The 19,440-nt window shown below is 43.6% G+C and overlaps 1 protein-coding gene across 1 annotated transcript in view; it reads right to left on the bottom strand.

Annotated features, from left to right (window-relative positions):
- Nucleotides 1–19,440, bottom strand: part of TOMM34 (translocase of outer mitochondrial membrane 34) — an 843,921-nt gene that overhangs the window by 528,738 nt on the left and 295,743 nt on the right. Inside the window, exon 3 of the mRNA XM_044090075.1 lies at nt 7,438–7,590. Coding sequence (XP_043946010.1) covers nt 7,438–7,590 — 153 coding nt within the window. The remainder of the gene's footprint in view (nt 1–7,437; nt 7,591–19,440) is intronic.

Below are 19,440 nucleotides of genomic sequence, written 5' to 3' on the forward strand. Positions count from 1 at the left end.
AAATCTCCTTTGATAGAGCCTTCCCCTTTGACCCTGCAGCAAATGCTACCCGTAGTTGCTCAGACTTTCTTAGAGATTTGGTCCTGTTTAAGTACAATCTTAGTTGTCTGTGTACATCCAATGAATGCAGAATCCGCTCCCCCCTGTTCTGCGGATTTGAGTAAAATGTTGGCAGGTGAATGGTCTGATTAAGACCCACACTGGATACCACCTTAGGCATAAAAGAAGGATTGATCCTGAGGGACACCCTGTCCAGGTAAAATGTAATGAAAGGCTCCACTGCCATGAGAGCCTGTAGTTCTGAAGCCTTTCTTGCTGAAGTGACTGCCAAAAGAAAAGTTGTTTTCCAAGATAGAAATTTTATATTCGCAGTAGCTGTTGGTTCAAAAGGAGGCAGGGGGAGTTTTTCCAGCACAAAATTTAGGTCCCATGCAGGAGTTGGTGCTCTTCTGGGAGGCCTTAAATTTTTGGCCCCTCTAAGATACTGTTTAAGCAGTGGATGAGAAAAGAGGGGAGGGATCTGTGTTGTAATGAGCTGAGATGAAAGAGGCATGGATTTTTATTGAGGAGAAAGATAGGCCCTTGGTCAAGCATCTCAGTTAAATATTATAAAATCTGAGGAATATTGGGCTTTGATGTGTCTATTCCTTGTGCTTGGTTCCAAGCACAAAATCTCATCCATTTATCAGCATAAGAATTTCTACTATTATGCCTTCTGGCTTCCAAAATGACATCCATCACAGACTTACTGAGAGGTGTGGTTTGAAGAATTAGTTGATCAGCCAAGCTGCAAGGTTCAGAGTTTGGAGATGAGTGTGCAGAATTTGATAGTTCTGCTGAGGCAGTAGATGAGGTATTTGCGGCAAGTACCATGGAGGAAGGTGTGACATTTTCCTTAGAAGCAGGTACCAGTACTGGCGAGGCCAGTCCAGAGCAATTAGAATAATTTTTGTTTTTTCTTGTCTGACTTTTAGTAAGACCTTGGAGAGAAGAGGCAGAGGGGGAAAGGCATAGACTGACAGTTTTTTTTCCAGCTGAAGGATAGAGCATCTACTTTCCATGCTTTTTTGTGATGAGCTCTTGTGCAGAATTTGTCCAACTGATAATTTTGGGGAGAGGCAAATAGATCCATGTCTGGGCTCCCCCCATTTCTGTGTTAAGATGCTGAAGATTTGTGGATCCAGTTTCCATTTGTGTGGGTCCATAAGATTTCTGCTTAGGTCGTCTGCCAGAGTATTTTGTTTTCCTGGCAGGAATTGAACTTGGAGATGTATTTGGTAAGTCAAGGCTGTGTTCCACAAGGCCATGGCTAGTCTGCAAAGGGGGTAGGAATGTGTACCCCCCTGCTCGTTTATGCACCACATAACTGTGGTGTTGTCAGTCTTTATCAGTAATTGTCCTGGATGATGCAAGTCCTTGAAGGCTGTCAGAGCATTCTGAACAGCTAGCATTTCTTTCTGGTTGATATGCAGATGCATTTGGTTTGGGCTCCATTTGCCCTGAATGCATCTCCCTGCCAAGTGGGCCCCAAGCAGTCTGATGAGTCTGTAGTTAGGGTTTGGGTGGCAGGGGGTAGAGTGAATGACAGTCCCTTGTTTTGGTGACATGTCTCTGCCCACCAAAGAAACTCCTGTTGTAGGCAGAGAATGAGAGGAATAATTGTTTCTAGGCTGTGACAATGTTGACTCCATAAACATTTTAGGTATCATTGAAGTTTCCTCATATGCAGTCTTGCATATGGAATTAGTAGAATGCAGGATGCCATGAACCCCAAAGCCTGCAGAATTTGTCTTGCAGATAACTGGGTTTTTGCTGCCATTTGTTTGAAGTATGTTGTCAGTTGCCTTTGTATGTCTGACGTGAGGCAAGCCATCTGGGCAGTTGTATTCAAGCTCGCAACCATGAATGTAATTATTTGAGAGGGTACCAGTTGTGATTTCTTTTAGTTTATGGTGTATCCTAGGCAAGCTAGAAGCCTTTTTACAAACGCCAAATGTTGAAGAAGAGTGTCCTTGTCCTCTGCTTGAATGAGACAATCGTCCAGATAAGGATAAATTTGAATGCTTCTTTGTCTGCAGAATGCAATTACTGGTGCCAGGCACTTTGTAAAGACCCTGGGCGCAGTAGATAAGCCAAAGGGCAGTGCAGAGAATTGGTAATGCAAAAAACCTGCTTTGAAGTGGCGGTATCTTCTGCATGATTCCCTTATTGGGATATGCAGGTATGCCTCTTAAGTCTAGAGTTACTAACCAAGCATTCTTGCCTAGCAGTCAGTAGCTGTTGTAAAGTCAGTATTTTGAATTTTGGAATGTCCAGGAACGTGTTCAGAATCGATAAGTCCAGTATTGGATGCCATGAATTGTCTTTTCTGGGTACCAGGAAAAGCCTTGAATAAAAACCTGGTCCTTTTTCCTTTTCTGGTACCAGTTGAATAGCCCCTATATCCATGAGGGACATGACTTGTTTCTGGGCCTCTGCCCACTGGTTTTGTGGCAGATCCGGCCATCCGTTTGGAAATGGCAAAGTATGGAAATTAAATATGTACCCCTGGGATACTACGTTTAATACCCACTTGTCCTGAGTGATTAACTGTCAATTTTGAGCATGAAGTGTTAGTTTTCCCCCCAAGGGGGCTGCCAAAAGATAAGTGGTTGGTGATGGTAGAGGGAAGTCATTGAGACTGTTTACTGTAGGGTTGTGCTTTGTTTCCTCCAGATTTGGAGGTGGAGGCACCCTATTGCTTTGACCTGTAAGAACCTTGTGATTGATATCTGGAACCTTTTGAGCGCCTGGATTTGCCCTGAGTGGCTCTGTTAGACACAGGAAAGGACCAATTTTTAGTAGGCCAGTGCCTACTGAACCAGGGTGGCTGCACTTGCAAGAAATCTTATACAGTTTGCATAGATTTAGCTTCGTCTTCCATTTTCTTTAAAACCTCTTCTGCCTTATTACCAGAGTATCATGCTGCAAAGGGGCATCCAATAATTTAGCTTTAACATGATCAGGCAGATTTTGCTCCTTGAGCCAGGCATGCCTTCTAATCACAGATCCAGTAACGACGGCCCTACAAGAGGCCTCCAAGGAATCAAAACCACATTGCAAAGTATGCTTTCCAACCTGTTCTGCTGAATGCAATAAATCCTGTAACTCTTTATTTTCCACACAATCTGAAATCAATATAATTTTCTGTTTCAGTACGCCCATAACATGCTGTTGATATTTAAGCATATGAAACTGGCAGTTTAAAGCCCTGATTGCCAAGGTTGCAGACGTATAAACCTTCTTACCCCCATCTATCCCACGCCCTGGAATCTCTATCAGAAGGGGTAGGATTTTTGGCTGTAGAAGCCTTTACACCCTTGGGACCCTGAGAAATAGTCTCAGGATCAGCAGCAGGATTTTTGAAAAGAAATTTGTGGGAGTCAGGAACCCTGTAATATCTGTCTGGCTTACCAAGAGCCAGAAGCAGGGAATCAGGAGCCATGCTTTATTCCGAGAACACATCAACAATGTCTAACACAGGAGGTATTGCCAAAGGCCTATGCTGAGGACGAAGGAGGAAATCCCCAAGCCTCTTTTTTGATTCAGAGAAGTCCTGACTCTCCCAGTGAAAATGTTCCCTTAAAGTATGCAAAGTCTCTCCAAAAGAGTAATCCTCAGGAGGGGATGCAGATGGGATGGATTTCTCTGCATCAGAATCCTCATAGGGTGGAATAGAAAATTCCTGATCAGATGAGGAATCAGAAGAAATGGAAACCTGATCTGAAGAGTCATAATCAGTGCCTTGCCTAGGCCTCTTAGAAGGGGGGGTTGGGAACCCCTGATCAAGGTAATTAAATCCTCAGCCATTTCAATCATCTGTTTTTTAGGCATAGGGGCCTGAGCACGTGGCTCATGCGTCATTTTTTTAGACTTGGAAGTTGTTTTTGACCTTGTTTTTGTTGCTGGCATTGGTTTAATATAAAAATGTTGAGGCCTGAAAACACCCTCAGAAGCCGGTGCCTGCTCAGCGGCTCCGGACCCATCCAAGGGAGAGACATCCGTGGGTTCAATACTCTGAGAATCTCGCGGCATACTCCGAATGGGTCTCTGTATAGGCCTGCAACTCAAAAGTAGCGGGTATCAGGGGCTGCGAAAGTGCCTCACTGAGTACTGGTGAACCGGCGACTGGCCTAGGAGAAGCTTCGTCATCGGTTTTGGACCTCAACGGTCTGTCTCTGTATTTTTCTTTGCGTTTTCTGTGAACTCCGGTAGTCGGATTGCTAACCGACGACATTTCAGGATAGTTAAATCTTGAACCAAAATATTTGGAAACAAAAATATACCGACGCTTAATAGTGCATTGGTTAAATTTAGCACAAAACCGACAGAAAGGCACATTGTGATCAGGACCTACGCAAGGAATACAGTACAAATGAAAATCCTTATGAGGTATTTGCTTCCCACAAGTAATGCTATTAACTTTTACTGACATCGAAAAGGAGCAAGAAAAAGTTTCCCCAACAGGGTGCTTAGCTGTAGTTTGAAGACTTCGGTTCTGAAACTCAAATACAAAAATTTCAGGAGTCTGCCGACCGGCACTTGCAAACTGCTTCTGCTTCGGGCACTGGACGGCAAGAAAGACTGAATAAAATGGCGTCGGCTGCATGTTTTATACCCCTGACATCATGAAAGAGGAGACCGCAACCGATGCAGGACCCAAGACTTTGTTATTCAGGACGACTGAGGGCAACCTGCCAACAGATTACCCAAATGTAATGACTGCAACAGTGAAACACGAAGAGCATCAGGTAACTTGGAAAAAAAGTTTTGGGAGTATAACAAGTTGGTACATTTTAAAACTTCCTTACAAAGTACTCAATCAGAAATATTGGGGGAGGAAATGGCTGTAACCAAGGAAATGATTCTTTTGAGTAAGACATAGGATCTGAATTGCCTTGACATAGTAAGGTCTTGTTAAATTTAATTCTTCTGGCTGCCTAACAAGGAATTACTAGAAGGCTGAAATCAAAATTTAAACCAATTGCACTTGAAGTTTTGGTTATAAACAAGACAAAAGAACTAGAGGAAGGATCTTTAGAGAAGGGATGGAAAAATTACATACAAATAAATGGAAACTGCAGGACCAATAAATGCAGAGCATGTTCTGGAGGTGAAGTAAGGTTTAAGGGAAGGCAAGAATTTGGCAATTTATGTAATGCTGGACTGATGTTAGTTACAAAGAAAGAAAAGATATGCCATGTATAAATGTATGCAAAAGGAAAAAGCATGTTAACATGGTTTGTTTTCTGTTAATGTATCTCTGTCTTAAGTGATAATTTAAAAAAATGCTTAAAAAGTAAAAAAGTTATATTAAGTCAATCAAGTAAGTTAATTGGTATGGTTATTTAAAGAAGCAGTTAAATAACCATACCAATTAACTTACTTGATTGATTAATTGTTTAAAACCTGTGTATATATAAGATGTGGAATCTTAGAATGAATGTAAGATCTGATGAAGCCACACAGCGAAAGTGCTTATCTTATTAATTATTGATAATAAAGTACTTTGAACTTTATTACACTTGTTTTCGCTCAGTCCTGCTATTTTGACTTACTACAATTTCGATTTATACTGCTTGTACGAGCGTTTACCAGTATAGCAGCAGCCTCTATTACTTGTTTTACACATAAAAAAGTTATATGTCAAAGCTGCCAAAAGACAGAACAAACCAAGCTTTGGGGAATGTAAAACAAAAGAAGAATTGTCAGACTAGCATGAGACCAGGGCAGTACTCGGACTACACACAAGAGATTCATTGGCCTACTTGGATATGACTACATAAAAGACAAACAGGGGGAACAATGTCAGACAGGTGACAGACCACCAGTAGTTTTAAGTGTAAATCAAAAACTGACAGACTGATGCAAAAACAAAAATAAGGAAGATTTACTAACTGTTAAATGAGAATAATTTTCTGCAGACAGATAAGGTTGGACAGGAGCAGAAAATTACATAAACAATATACAAGAACTAGTGGAGTGAAACATATACAACTGAGAGGAGAAAACTCAGAACTTTGTTAGAATTGTCTTTAAACTTTTTACACACCCACTAGGCCATATTCCCTTTAAATGATGGCAACTGTTGGAGATGCAAAATGGAAGAAAGACGTAAATGGGAAAATATCTTTTGGAGATGCCTGGAGCTGCAACAATGCAAACAGAACATGCAACAAATATTGGAGGGTATCTTAGGTGGGAGAGCTAGACTAACAGAAGAACTGATGTTAACTTAGATAAGGGAGTCACATGAAACTGGATACTCCAACGTGCTGTTTACAATAGTAATGTTGATTGTTAAAAAGCCATAACAAGAAAATGGAAAACAGGAACATTATGACAGATCTAAAGGTGAGAAAACTTAAAAGGGACACTTGAATCAGAGGGAAGTTGCATATTAATAAGCGGAACTTATGGTATCGATGCATATAGACACTCAAAGACTAAGTGATAGATTGATTAAAAACATCATACGGTATCCCTGAAGAGCAATGACAAAGAACGGAGTAACAAAATGTAAAGCAAGCACTGTTGCACTATCAAATATATATATATACAGCTAAAGATAGAAGAGTACATATTGTATATGTGTGTGTGACACACACACACACACACACACACACACACACACACACACACACACACACACACACACACACACACACACACACGAAGCTGGGAATTTTGTAATGGAGACATGTTCTACTACTTGTTTTCCGTTTACTTTTGTTGAAACTAGAACTGTTAAATAAAAAGTTAAATACAAAAAAATAACCACTAACAAAAGATTGGCATGCATCTCAGAACAGCAAGAAATAAAGTGCTGATGGGTCTCAAATCATATAAATATAGGGGTCTACTTCAAAGGATCATAATTTCACAACATCGAACCTGTGACTTGTGAAGACCAGATGATCGAAGTTGTGAAATAGCGGACACTATGAATGGAGATCGCTGTACAGTGCGGAATGGGAAATATACCGTTCTCTTCACTGTAGTGCAATCTCAGAGTTGCTATATTTAAGTAACTGGGGGGGGGGGTCACAGCCCCTCATGTGGATGGTGCAGGGGGGCTTGCCCTCCCCCGTAAAAATGTGAAAGACCATGTTTTCACCAGTTAGATTTTTTTTCCGTTTGATATTTCACAACTTCGATCATCTGGTCTTCGATGATCAGAAGTTCAATGTTGTGAAATTTCAATCCTTTGAAGTAGACCCATATATAGAAAATCCCTACTAGACAGACTGACAATTACCATTCAAAATTAAAAAAAAAAATAAAATAAAATGGACAAGTAAAATATGTGAGGTATAGTTTTCATAATAAAATACCTTGCAGGTTAAAATGCCCTTCAGTTTGAACTGACATGGAAAACTGCAAAACAGCATGAAGTACCTGTTGGTGCCATCATGGGCTGCCTGAACACCATTATCCACCTGCAAGGCTGTCTTATAGTCGACATAAGCCATGGAATACCTCTCAAGTGATTCGTATGCTGTAGCTCGACGCATTAAAGGCTTCACTTCGTATGGAACCATCTCCAAGGCACTATTAAAACATTGAAACAAAAGAGTAATGATATTATACATGTATAAAAATGTCAAGTATCAAATTACTAGCATACAATAAAAATATTTACTACAAATACAATTTAATTCAACACACACACACTCACTCTCAGGTAAGGAAAATGGCCTATGACTGCTGCAGCATGGATGTAAAGTCAGGTACCCTACTGAGGAGTAACCAAAGGTCTTTTTTTTTTTTGCTTTCTTAAACATTGTAAACTAAAAAAACAGATTCACTGTAACAATAAATCTGGACAGACACTCCCATTTCATTGCCTATGCAAGTTAGGACTCTTTTCCAGATCTCAAAGTCCAGTGGAGCAAAATCTACAAATGAACAAATACAAATAACCATCACCTTTCAAGGCAGAGGAAAACAGGGTAGATACAATAGTGAAAATGTAACTGACAATTCAGATCCATCATTACGGTACGTATACCTGTGACTGCGAGTTCCATCACCAACACCTTGAAGACAAAGTCCCAAGCTTATTCTCTAGAGTGGGTCCATATGGGAATAAATCTTTAATTACTATAACTGAAGAATGACCTGGCTCAGCAGCTCACATACAGCTTCGTGTCTTATAAAAAAAGCGTTTAATGATGTCCACACAGAAGCTGCGGATGTATATTCATGGGATGCTTTCCTAAAAATGCTCGAGTATACAGCTCTGGTAGAGTGAGCTTTAAAACTCAAATGGTAAAGGTTTGTTGTACTTTTAACAAAAGAAACAAACACAAGTGGACAGCCACTTGGAAACAAAACTGGCAATATTTTTCTTGGCTTCTGCCCTGTCAACATAAAATCTTTAACTGCCTGTAAACATCCATGAAATGAAATAAAATATCCAGCTTTGATTTAATAATTGGGTAGGGGGGAGGAAATTAATTCTCAGTTTCCATAGATACCTGAAAAAAAGACAGTCTTCATGAAAAAAAAAAACAGGTAAGAAAGATTAATACACACGCTTTGAAGTTCTGATATTATTCTAACTGATGTAATTGTGAAAAGTTTACATCACCTTGCAAAACTAATGATACATATGCAGCTTTTACACAGGCATCAAGGGAAGTATTCCTTAAACAAGCTTAGGTATCTACAAGCTCTGGTAAAGCAAGCTAAGTGGTAAAGTACAAAGAAGACAGTTACCCGTTAAGATTTACAGACTTTTCAAAGTAGCTAAGGACAAAGATTTAGCTCGAACATACAAGTAAGAGATGGCTTCCAAATGGCATTAGTTATCACGGAGATTTGACTTTGGTTTAAATCAAGGACAGCAGAAACAGGGTTAGTAAACAGGTTTAAGCCCTTGGCAGTGGCTTACAAGTAGACTCCCTCCAAATGTACTTTTTATTTGCTTTTGTAACTCATTCTAGCACTGGGTCTATGAGCACAAAAGTAAAGATCTTGTCCACTCTTTCCAGAGAAGTCACTGGCTATTACTGTAACTGAAGAAACCATGCATTTAAGAATAAGGAGCAAAGCTGCATGTGAAGCCACATGTTCAGTTACATCAGCAGGACATGAAGGGCCTCAAGTGGAAACTGACCAAGAAGCTGGGAGGCTAATTAAGGAAACCACAGCTGTCACAAAAAAGAGCACTATGAAAAGTACTTTGCCATTGCATATTCTTGCCTTCTGTGAAACAATGGGATCAAGAGAAAGTGTCTTAAGGGGCCACTTTAAAGCAGAAGCATGGATGTGTCTAATCAAATACATATTGGACTCGTGTGCCACCAAACTCTGCACTTCTGAAATATTCCACTCACCCTTCAAGGTCCATTGAAAATCTCAGACATGTGGAAGAGTAAAAGACTGTGGCTGCCTCAAATCCCAAGACATGGCGTGTAGAACAACCCAACTTTGGAGAACATTGCAGACTACAGCCTAGACATGGTGAAATCTTGTCTGCAGAATGACTCAGCAAAAGCAGTGAATCCAACATGCACCCAGTGAATGTAATCTTCTGTGTGGGAATCGGCAATCGTGTGCCCAATCCGCATCAAGTGAATGGGACTGTATAGGCTAGTATCAGGTGAGACTTCATGGTATTCACAGCGTTTCACAAGGACTGGAACAATATCATACGAGACTTCCTCAATACAATGAGGCTAGATCCTTGCTACCCCCAACCATGGACTAGTCAACCAAGTAGTGAAAAATCTTGACAATTTGCAGCTTCTGATTTGTTGCAACAACCAAGATGTATTTGGTGACTACAACAAGGCTATGGTGGATCCCAAAAGGTACAGTCTGAACAGACACTGACATGTTTCTAATCGAAAGTACAAAAATCTCCCAAATTCCCAAGCAATGTTGACAGGTGTCTTGGAGGTCCAAAGAGCATACAGTCAAGCAGAAGCACAGGTGACCTTCTGACTGCCACCAAAGTGGGCCAGTTCAGCAATATCTCTTGGAGTAGACTGTGGACTGATGAAGAGGCCCATGGTGCCCTTGGGACCATGACACCCCTGGTTACACTGCAAATTACTTTTATTGTCTCTAGGTCAATGGCCATGCCATGTTCACATCAGCCTTTCCTCAAACATCATTATACTGCTCCTGGCTACACTGGAACAAGAACTGATGTAAGCTCCACTGCAAGACTGAGCACTGGGGACTACTAGCATGGCAGTGGACAGCTAGACATTGAGAATTAGCCCACCCATAAAAATTGGAGAAACAGTAATTTACAACTGGCAACTGTTAATTATAGCTGCAAAGCCTAAAAGAGAATGTACCTATGACTACTAAAAAGGGACACACAAAATGAATGTAAAAGAAAATATCAGAAATTTCCGTAAAGTGAATGGATAAAACATGACAGGATTAAGCAATGCAGCTGATACAAATGTTCTTTACCATAATGATATAAACTTTCATGCAGGTCTGTTAGATGCAACATGTGGGCCCGAATCACTTGTCAGACCTGACTCTGCAGCACCAGAGTTCCAGCCTCAAACAAATTGAAATTTCCCCTCTCAAAATGCATCTGTCCCCCAACGAACCTCAGATCTAGTCTGAAACCTCAAGAACTAGTATCACCACACTGACTGAAGTAAGGCAGTACCTTTTGGAACTAGAATCCAACAGGTCTTGGACAAGGAAGGAGTATAGAGGGAAGGAGGGAGGGCTGTCATATCTGATGGACATGAATGACATGATCTGTTAAGACAAGTACATAATATTCGTATCCTATTCATTCAGTCTATCTGATCTGGCATGTGAATTAAAATCTCAAGCTACAATTAACCCAAGGTGCCCTTATGACAGGGGACCCTTCGGAACAGAAGCATTGAAGGATGCTCTAGCCCTCGAGAAGCTCTCCAGTATATAATGTTTAATGAATGTATGCATGAAGACCACATGACAGCTTCGTAAATATCTACGTCTACTGAAGAAGAAGAGCTTTAGAAGACACTAGCGCTTGCAACATCTCTAACACAGTCATCCCTCGGCTTGACGAGTTTAAATCTTGCTGTGTGCAGCATAAATAAAGGAAACACAGTCCAACACCCACCTGCAAGTTAGGACTCTTTTCCAGATCTCAAAGTCCAGTGGAGCAAAAACTACAAATAAACAAACACAAATAACTATCACCTTCCAAGGCAAAGGAAAACGGGGTAGATACAATAGTGAAAATGTAACTGACAATTCAGATCCATCATCACGGTATGCATACCTGTGACTGCGAGTTCCATCACCAACACCATGAAGACAAAGTCCCAAGCTTATTCTCTAGAGGGGGTCCATATGGGAATAAATCTTTAATTACTATAACTGAAGAATGACCTGGCTCAGCAGCTCACATACAGCTTACTGTCTTATAAAAAAAGCGTTTAATGATGTCCACACAGAAGCTGTGGGTGTATATTCAAGGGATGCCTTCCTAAAAATGCTCGAGTATACAGCTCTGGTAGAGTGAGCTTTAAACTCACCTGGAAAGAGAAACTTTCTGCCCCAGTGTGATCATCCTTTCTGAATGACTTGGTTTTGTGAAGTTAGAAATGCAACTGTCACTGTATGCCTAAGGCATACAGGATACCTTCCCTCTTTTTTTCATATAAAAAGACTGCCAAATATGCTGCAAAAAATTTTATTCAAAAGCCACCTTGGAAGTAAAAGATGGATTCATTCTCAGAAATACCTTGTTTTTCTGGAATACTAGGTAAGGGGGAAGATGAAGATAAAGCATGGAGTTCCACAATTCTTCTGTCTGAAGTGATTGCAAACAAAAACAGTTTTCCAGGAAAGAAAATTTAGTTCCACAGAGGAAGCTGGTTCAAAGGGAGGCTTAGTTAGAGCTTCTAAAACCAGGTTTAGACAAAAAGGCAGAGCTAGATCTCTGATGGGAAGTCTAAGCAAAATGTTTCTTTGGGAAAGGTCTTACAAACCTTATGAGAAACAAGAAGTTATGTACTCACCATAACGTTCGATGTATGTAGTCCATCTCTCCTCACATTCTTACCCGTGGGTTCGGAGTCGAATATCGGCTCAGACTCGGACGATTTTACTAGCTCGAAGTCTCTCATTGGCTGGGCCAAGTGGGTATCCCATAGTGCACTGCTCCATATCCCCAGATCTAGTTTGCTGCAAAAATCATTTGTACCCCATACACACATCACATCCACATAAAGAATAAGCTAATGAAAGGGACTCTGTAGATGACAACCTAACCTCCAAATCCTCCAGGAAGGGGGAGGGTAAGTAAGAATGTGAGGCGAGATGGACTACATACATCGAACGTTATGAGTACATAACTTCTTGATGTTATGTAGTCCTATCTCGCCTACATTCTTACCCGTGGGACAGCATCCCTAACACCTACATCCTGGGTGGCTCATAGGAAAATACTCCTGAGAACTGTGGAGCCAAAGGAAGACCTGCCACTGGAGACCACGTCCAATTTGTAATGAGAAACAAAAGTGTGATGAGAAGCCCAAGTAGCTGCAGCACATATATCATCCATTGACAATCTAGCTTGACAGGCTGTGGATGTAGAAACAGCCCGAGTAGAATGTGCCTTGACTGGAAATGGCAGATTTTGACCTCCTGCCTGACAGATGAAAGAGAAACAACTGGTTATCCATCTAGACTGTGTGACCTTGGATACCGAAGAACCCATTCGGTTTTCCGAAAAGAAGACAAAGAGTTGGTCAGATTTCCGGATATCTTTTGTCCGGTGTAGATAGAAGCGTAACTGTCTATGTTCATCCAATTGGTGAAATCTAAATTCGGCCTTGTTAGAGAAGTGGGGGAAGAAAACAGGCAACTCAATGGACTGATTCATGTTAGACATGGAAGCCACTTTAGGAAGGAACGAGGGGTTTGGTCTAAGAGAGACCCTATCTTTATGGAAGATTAAATATGGGGGTTTGATGGACAGGGCTTGAATTTCCGAAACCCGCCTCGCTGAAGTGACTGCTGTTAAGAATGCTGTTTTCCATGTCAAGAATTTTAATTCACAGGTAGCGGCAGGCTCAAATGGTGGTAAAGTAAGGGCTTGTAGAACAAAATTGAGATCCCAGGGCATGATAGGTTCGGACACTGGGGGACGAAGCAACAGAGTACCTTTAAGGAATGCTTTGCATAGTCTGTGTGCCATGAGACTAGGTTAATTTGCTATGTGGAAATTAGATATCGCTGCCAGCTGAACTTTGATGGTGGCTGATGCGAACCCCTGATAGAAAAGCGTAGACAAGAACTCCAGAACTGAATCTATTGGAGCTGTGTAAGGATCAATGCCTCTAGTATGTGCCCAGATAGAGAACCTTTTCCATTTACTACAATAAATCTTTCTAGTGGATGGTTTATGAGAGGACGATAATATATGGACCACTTCTGGTGAAAAATTATGATGTCTGACTAACGATGGAAGTGGAGTAGCCAGGCTGTCAACCGGAGGGTCATCAGAGAGGGATGGAACTGTCCCGACATGTGCGTCAGTAAATCTGGCTGAGGTTCCAGAATCCAAGGAGTGTCCACAATGTATGGTTGAAGAAAGGGGAACCAGACTTGACGAGGCCAATGTGGAGCAATCCAGAATCATTCTGCTTCCCAAGGACTGTGCTTTCTGGATCACCCTTGACAGCAGGGGAAACTGAGGGAAAGCATGAAGCAGACCAGAGGGCCAATCATGAACCAGAGCGTCCCTGGGTGATTCCCCCTGTGGGGGGGGATCAGCGTGAAGTAGTTGCTGCATTTCGCATTGAGAGGGCTGGAAAAAAAGATCGCAGCAAGGCTGACCCCATCTGCTGAAGATTCGCTCTGCAACCAGGCGATTCAGGGACCACTCGTAAGGCATCAGGATAGCTCTGCTTAGCCTGTCCGCTATGACATTGGACTTCCCCAGAATGTGCATTGCCACCAGAAACGGTTGGGAAGCTATTGCCCAATGCCACACTCGCACAGCCTCTCTGCACAGAGGGTAGGACCGGGTTCCCCCTTGCTTTTTGAGATACCGCACTACTGACATGTTGTCTGAGTGTATCGCAATTGTCCCTAGAGGAAGAACCTCCTGAAGTGCCTGCAACGCAAGAAGCACTGCTCTCATCACCAGGATGTTTATATGCAAATGTATCTCGTGCTCCTGCCACGTGCCTTGGACTGTCCTGTCAAGATAATGCCCCCCCACCCCATCTGGGAGGCAGCCGTGGTCACCGTGGTAATAGGGACGGGTGGAACGAAGGGTTTTCCCCCGTTCAAATCGTTGGTGCACAGCCACCAATGGAGGTCTTGCTTGCACCTGTCCGTGAGTAAGATGGGATGAGATAGTGGGAGTCTTTGGAGAGACCATTGAACAAAGAGGAGCCAATGAAGAAGTCTCATGTGTAATCTCGCTAGAGGGACCAACATGATAGTTGCTGCCATGGTCCCTAGGAGTTGAAGAACCAGTCTTGCCTTCACTTGTCTCAGGGGCATCAGCATGCGTATTTGTTGTTGTAATACAGTGATCATTTCTTGTGGTAAGAATGCTGGCATTTGAATGGTGTCTAAATCTGCTCCTATAAAGGTGACACGCTGGGCAATAAGGCAGGTTTTTCCCAATTTATTGTTATGCCCAACTGGTGACATAGATTGATGGTAGTGTCCCTGGTTTGAACTAGTTGATGCCTGGTGGGGGCGGTAAGGAGCCAGTCGTCCAGGTACGGAAACACTTGGAATCCCTGACGTCTCAAGTGAGCCGTCACCCCCGCCATACATTTGAACACCCTGGGGGCTGTGGTGAGACCAAAGGGCAGGGCTCGAAACTGGAAGTGACTGGCTCCCAGCCGGAAGCGTAGGTGACTCCTGGATGCTCTGTCCATTTTGACATGGTGTAAGCATCCTTGAGGTCGATGGAGCACATCCATACCTCCTCTCCCAACAATGGGAGGATCGATTGTAGTGTGACCATATGGGAACTTGGACTTGTGTATGTGATTGTTGAGTTGACTGAGATCTAATATGGATCTCAGGTCCCCTGTTCTTTTTGGCACCAAAAAGAATCTTGAGTAAGTCCCTAATCCGATTTGGTCTGAGGGGACAAGTTGGAAGGCTCCTTTTTCTAGCAGCTGCGAGACCTCTGAGGCTGCTTGATCCCTTTGACTGGGTGGAACGTCTGGGATTTTTCTGATTGGCGGGGGTACTGAAGAGAATGGAATGTGGTAACCTCCAGAAATTATCCGTAATACCCATCGGTCCTGGGTAATGCTCTCCCAGGCTTCCAGGTATAAGGAAATTCGACCCCCAACTGGCTCCGGATAAGCACAGTCGGGCACACCCTCAGGAACGAGAGTATGGAGAGCCACAGAAGGAGTCGTGGTCTCCCGAATTGCGGGGGCCCCCTCTGCCTCTAAGGGGGTTCACCTTGTGTGGCAGGAAAAAACCTCTGTAATTTCTTGAACCTGGGATAAGGCCTAGAAGGAAGGGAAAAATGGACCCCTATGGCAGACAGGGATCTCAGAAACCCTTCTAGCCGAGGTAATGGCCACTAGAAAAGCTGTCTTCCAGTACAGGAATTTTAAGTCTACTGACGCTGCTGGTTCAAATGGGGGTGCCACCAATGCCTGTAGAACTAGAGTAAGGTCCCAAGGAGGGACGGAATTATTAACCAGGGGATGCAAAAGAAAAGCACCTTTTAGAAAGGCCTTGCACAATCTTAAAGAGGCCAGAGCATTCAGATTTTTGCAGACATGAAAATGAGATATGGCTGCCAGTTGCACTTTCACTGTGGAGGAACTAGCCCCTTGTTGGAAAATATGACAAAAACTCCAACACTGCAGGAACCGGGGCTGTAAATGGATCTATTTTTCTCTGAGAAGCCCAAATAGAGAAGCGTTTCCATTTGCTGCGATAAACCTTCCTAGTGGAAGCTTTGTGGGATGCCACCAGAATACTCTTTACTGAAGATGACAGACCGTGAGTCCTAGCGATCAAGGGAACTGAAGCAACCAAGCCGTCAGCTTGAGGCTGTCCAGATCAGGCGGACTGATGGCGAGGGATGGGAGATGAGATCTGGGCAGGGATCCAGAATCCGTGGGGGAGTTAGAGCATGAGACTAGAGGAAGGGGAACCACACTTGACGAGGCCAGAACGGGGCAATGAGGATCACTTTGCACTCCAGTCAGTAAGCTTTCTGAAGAAACTTCGAAATGACAGGTAGCAGGGGATAGGCATACAGTAACCCAAAGACCAAGCATGGAAGAGAGAGTCTCTGGGGGAGTCCCCTGGGGAGGGAATCAGAGTGAAGAACTTGCTGCACTTCGCGTTGGAAGGAGATGCGAAGAGATCGCAACAAGTGTGACCCCACGCGAGGAAGATTTCCTCCGCTACTGTTTCAGAGACCACTTGTATGGCATTAGGATAACCAGACTCAGTCTGTCCACTAAAATGTTGGAGAGTCCTGGGATGTGCATTGCAATCAGAAATAGAATGGTGGGAAATCGCCCACTCCCACACTCTCATGGCCTCGCGGCAGAAAGGGTAAGATCTGGTCCCTCCTTGTTTGTTGATGTACTAGACAACAGACACGTTTGTCTGACTGAACTGTAATAGTCCCCGGGGGAAGAACAGCATGAAAGGCTTGCAATGCTAAAAGCACTGCCCTCATCTCCAGAACATTGACATGCAATCTGGTCTTGGTCTGGGACCACATGCCTTGAACCGTCCTTCCCAAAAAGTGCCCTCCCTCCCGAGTTGGGAGGCGCCCGTGGTCACTGTGGCTTGGGCTGGGGATGTTAAGAATGGATGACCTGCCAGGATTTCCGATTGGAGCCACCAAAGAAGAGAAGTCATGCAGGCTCTGCTGATCCATATAGGGTAGTCCATGGGGAGATCTAACCAAGACCACTGAACTGCCAGGGTCCACTGAAGCACCCTCGTGAAGATGCACACATGGAAGAATTGAAATTGCTGCGGCCTTGGAGCCTAGGGCTCAAAGAACATCGCTTGCCATCGGTGTCCTGGGGTCAAGGATCACTGACACATGGGCCCGTAGGTTCTGGACCCTGTCCTGAGTGAGAAAAAGTGGATAAAAACTCCACCCTTCTGTTGCATATTTAATAAATGATCTAATTAAGTCTTTGCTATTTAAGTGTCTTTTGGAGTAAATGTATGTTAAATCTGAAGAAGCATGCCAGTGGAGCATGTGAAAGCGCTCATTTTTATCTATTAAACTGGATTTTATATATGTTGTGGTGGTCGTGTCCAGTCTTTTCATCCTCAGTGAGAAAAACTTGTAATAGTAGAGTGTCCAACTGTGCCCCTATAAATTCCAAGGTCTGTGTCGAGTTCAAGCGGGACTTGGAGAATGTTGATGGTAATCCCTAGATTGACTGCAAGATGCAGGAAGGAGTCTGTGGCCATGCAAAGTAGATGCTTAGTGGCAGCAGTGAGGAGCCAATAGTCTAGGTAAGGAAACACCTGAATTCCCTGAAGCCTCAGGTGAGCCGCTACTACTGCCATAACCTTGGTAAACACCCTGGGGGCTGTGGGGAGACTGAAGGGTAGGGCTCTTAACTGGAAATGACTGGCTCCCAGCCAGAAGCGAAGGAATCTCCTGGAGCTTCTGTAAATCTAGGATGTGGTAGTAAGCGTCCTGGAAGTCTATCGAGCACATCCAGTCGCATTCTTGGAGATAAGGTAGAATGGACTGCAAGGTGACCATCCGGAATTTCTGCTTGGCTATAGACAGGTTCAGGATTGACAGGTCCAATATGGGTCTGAGGTCCCCAGTCTGTTTTGGCACTAAAAAGAACCTGGAGTAAACGACTAATCCGGACTGATCTGGGGGGACTGGTTTGATGGTCCGATTGTAAAGCAGCTTTGAAATTTTGTGCGCTGCAGCCTCCCTCTGAGCAGTTGGAACATCTGAGAGGTGCTTTGAATGGATGGGTGGGGCAACAAATGGGATGGAGTATCCCCTGGATATTATTTGGAGCACCCAACGGTCCATCATGAAGGACTCCCAAGCCATTAGGTGCAATGACAATCTTCCCCCGACTGTCTCCAGAGTAGGACAATCGGGCAACCCCTCAGGGTTGCTGCGCGGGTCTGTCCAAGAAGGTCTCCCTACACCCAAAGTTCCTCGGACCCCCTCTGCCTCTGTGGCGGCATCTGTCTCGTCTCCCTCTGCCTCTAGGGGGGAAAACGTCACTGAAGAAAAGACTGACTTACCAAAGTGATCCACCACCCTAGACTGTTTGTCCAGAGGGTGGACCGAAGAACTTTCCTTAGCCAGTTCTCTCTTGGTAGCAGCTGCCACCACCATAGCATCCACAGGGGATCCCTTATACCAGGCCTGTCTGTCTGTGTGAGGAGAAAGGATCCTGTTTGGGTACTGGCTCTATGGTGTCAGGCTCCTTCCATGCCCGCGTTGTAATAAGATCCACTAATAGATCTGCAGGAGGGGACAGCCAGGATGTAGATGGGCCCGTGCCAAAGGCCTCCAGGAATACTGACTCGTCCGTACAGGGTTCTAATTTTTTTTTTCTTTTACAACAAACCGACGAAAAGACGAAGAGGAGGAAGGGTTGCTCACAAACAACTACTCTCACACACTAAATATAAGTACCAAAAGTTCCAACTTGGAGCTACAGAAACCACAATGCGTACGCATGAAGCGGCAAACGAGATCTGGGGGAAAGGTAGGAGAGGTGAGGGATTATGGGTAAGGGGAGGAGCAGATGGTTGATAAAATGTTGCTGACTCGGATCCAATGTGGATCCGAATACCCACAGGTTGCAGATAAATGAAGTTAACTACTTCAGATAAAGGGTTTACCATCCTGCACACACTTCTACATCTTGTCCTTCACCAATGGGTCAAACAGAGATGAACCACTGAATGGAGTGTATGTGAAAGACATGTGAAGTAGTCCACAAAAATCACACAGACGCAACCACGTATTGCCAGTCCCTGCTGCCTTGTTTGCGCCATCCAACTCATTATGCATAAGATGCAGAAACAGGCTTATAATACAGGGGATAGTAATAAAGGTGGTTTCTGGCTTTTTTCTCGACTCCATTACTGAGGCAGCTTTCAGAATAGATTGAGCCTGCTGTGACAAATCTCTCTGAAATATATTCATGTGTGCAGCATAGTTTAGAGCTCCTAATGCCAAATTGCCTGCAGCATATGCCCACTTCTTAAGTCTATCCATCGCCTCAGACTCCTACATGTGGGGGTGAACACAGTCGAGTCTTCAGACAACACTCTTTTGGTAACTGCCACCACAACAATGGAGTCAACAGGTGGAGAATCCTGTCAGGCTTACAACAGGACTGCTTAACAGGTGTCTGGTTCCATGCCATGACCTCCTAACCGCCAAGTCAAACAAATCATCTGGAG

The sequence above is a fragment of the Protopterus annectens genome, chromosome 12.part0 (assembly GCF_019279795.1).
Source record: "Protopterus annectens isolate FY-2018-M chromosome 12.part0, PAN1.0, whole genome shotgun sequence".
Lineage (NCBI taxonomy): Eukaryota > Metazoa > Chordata > Ceratodontiformes > Protopteridae > Protopterus > Protopterus annectens.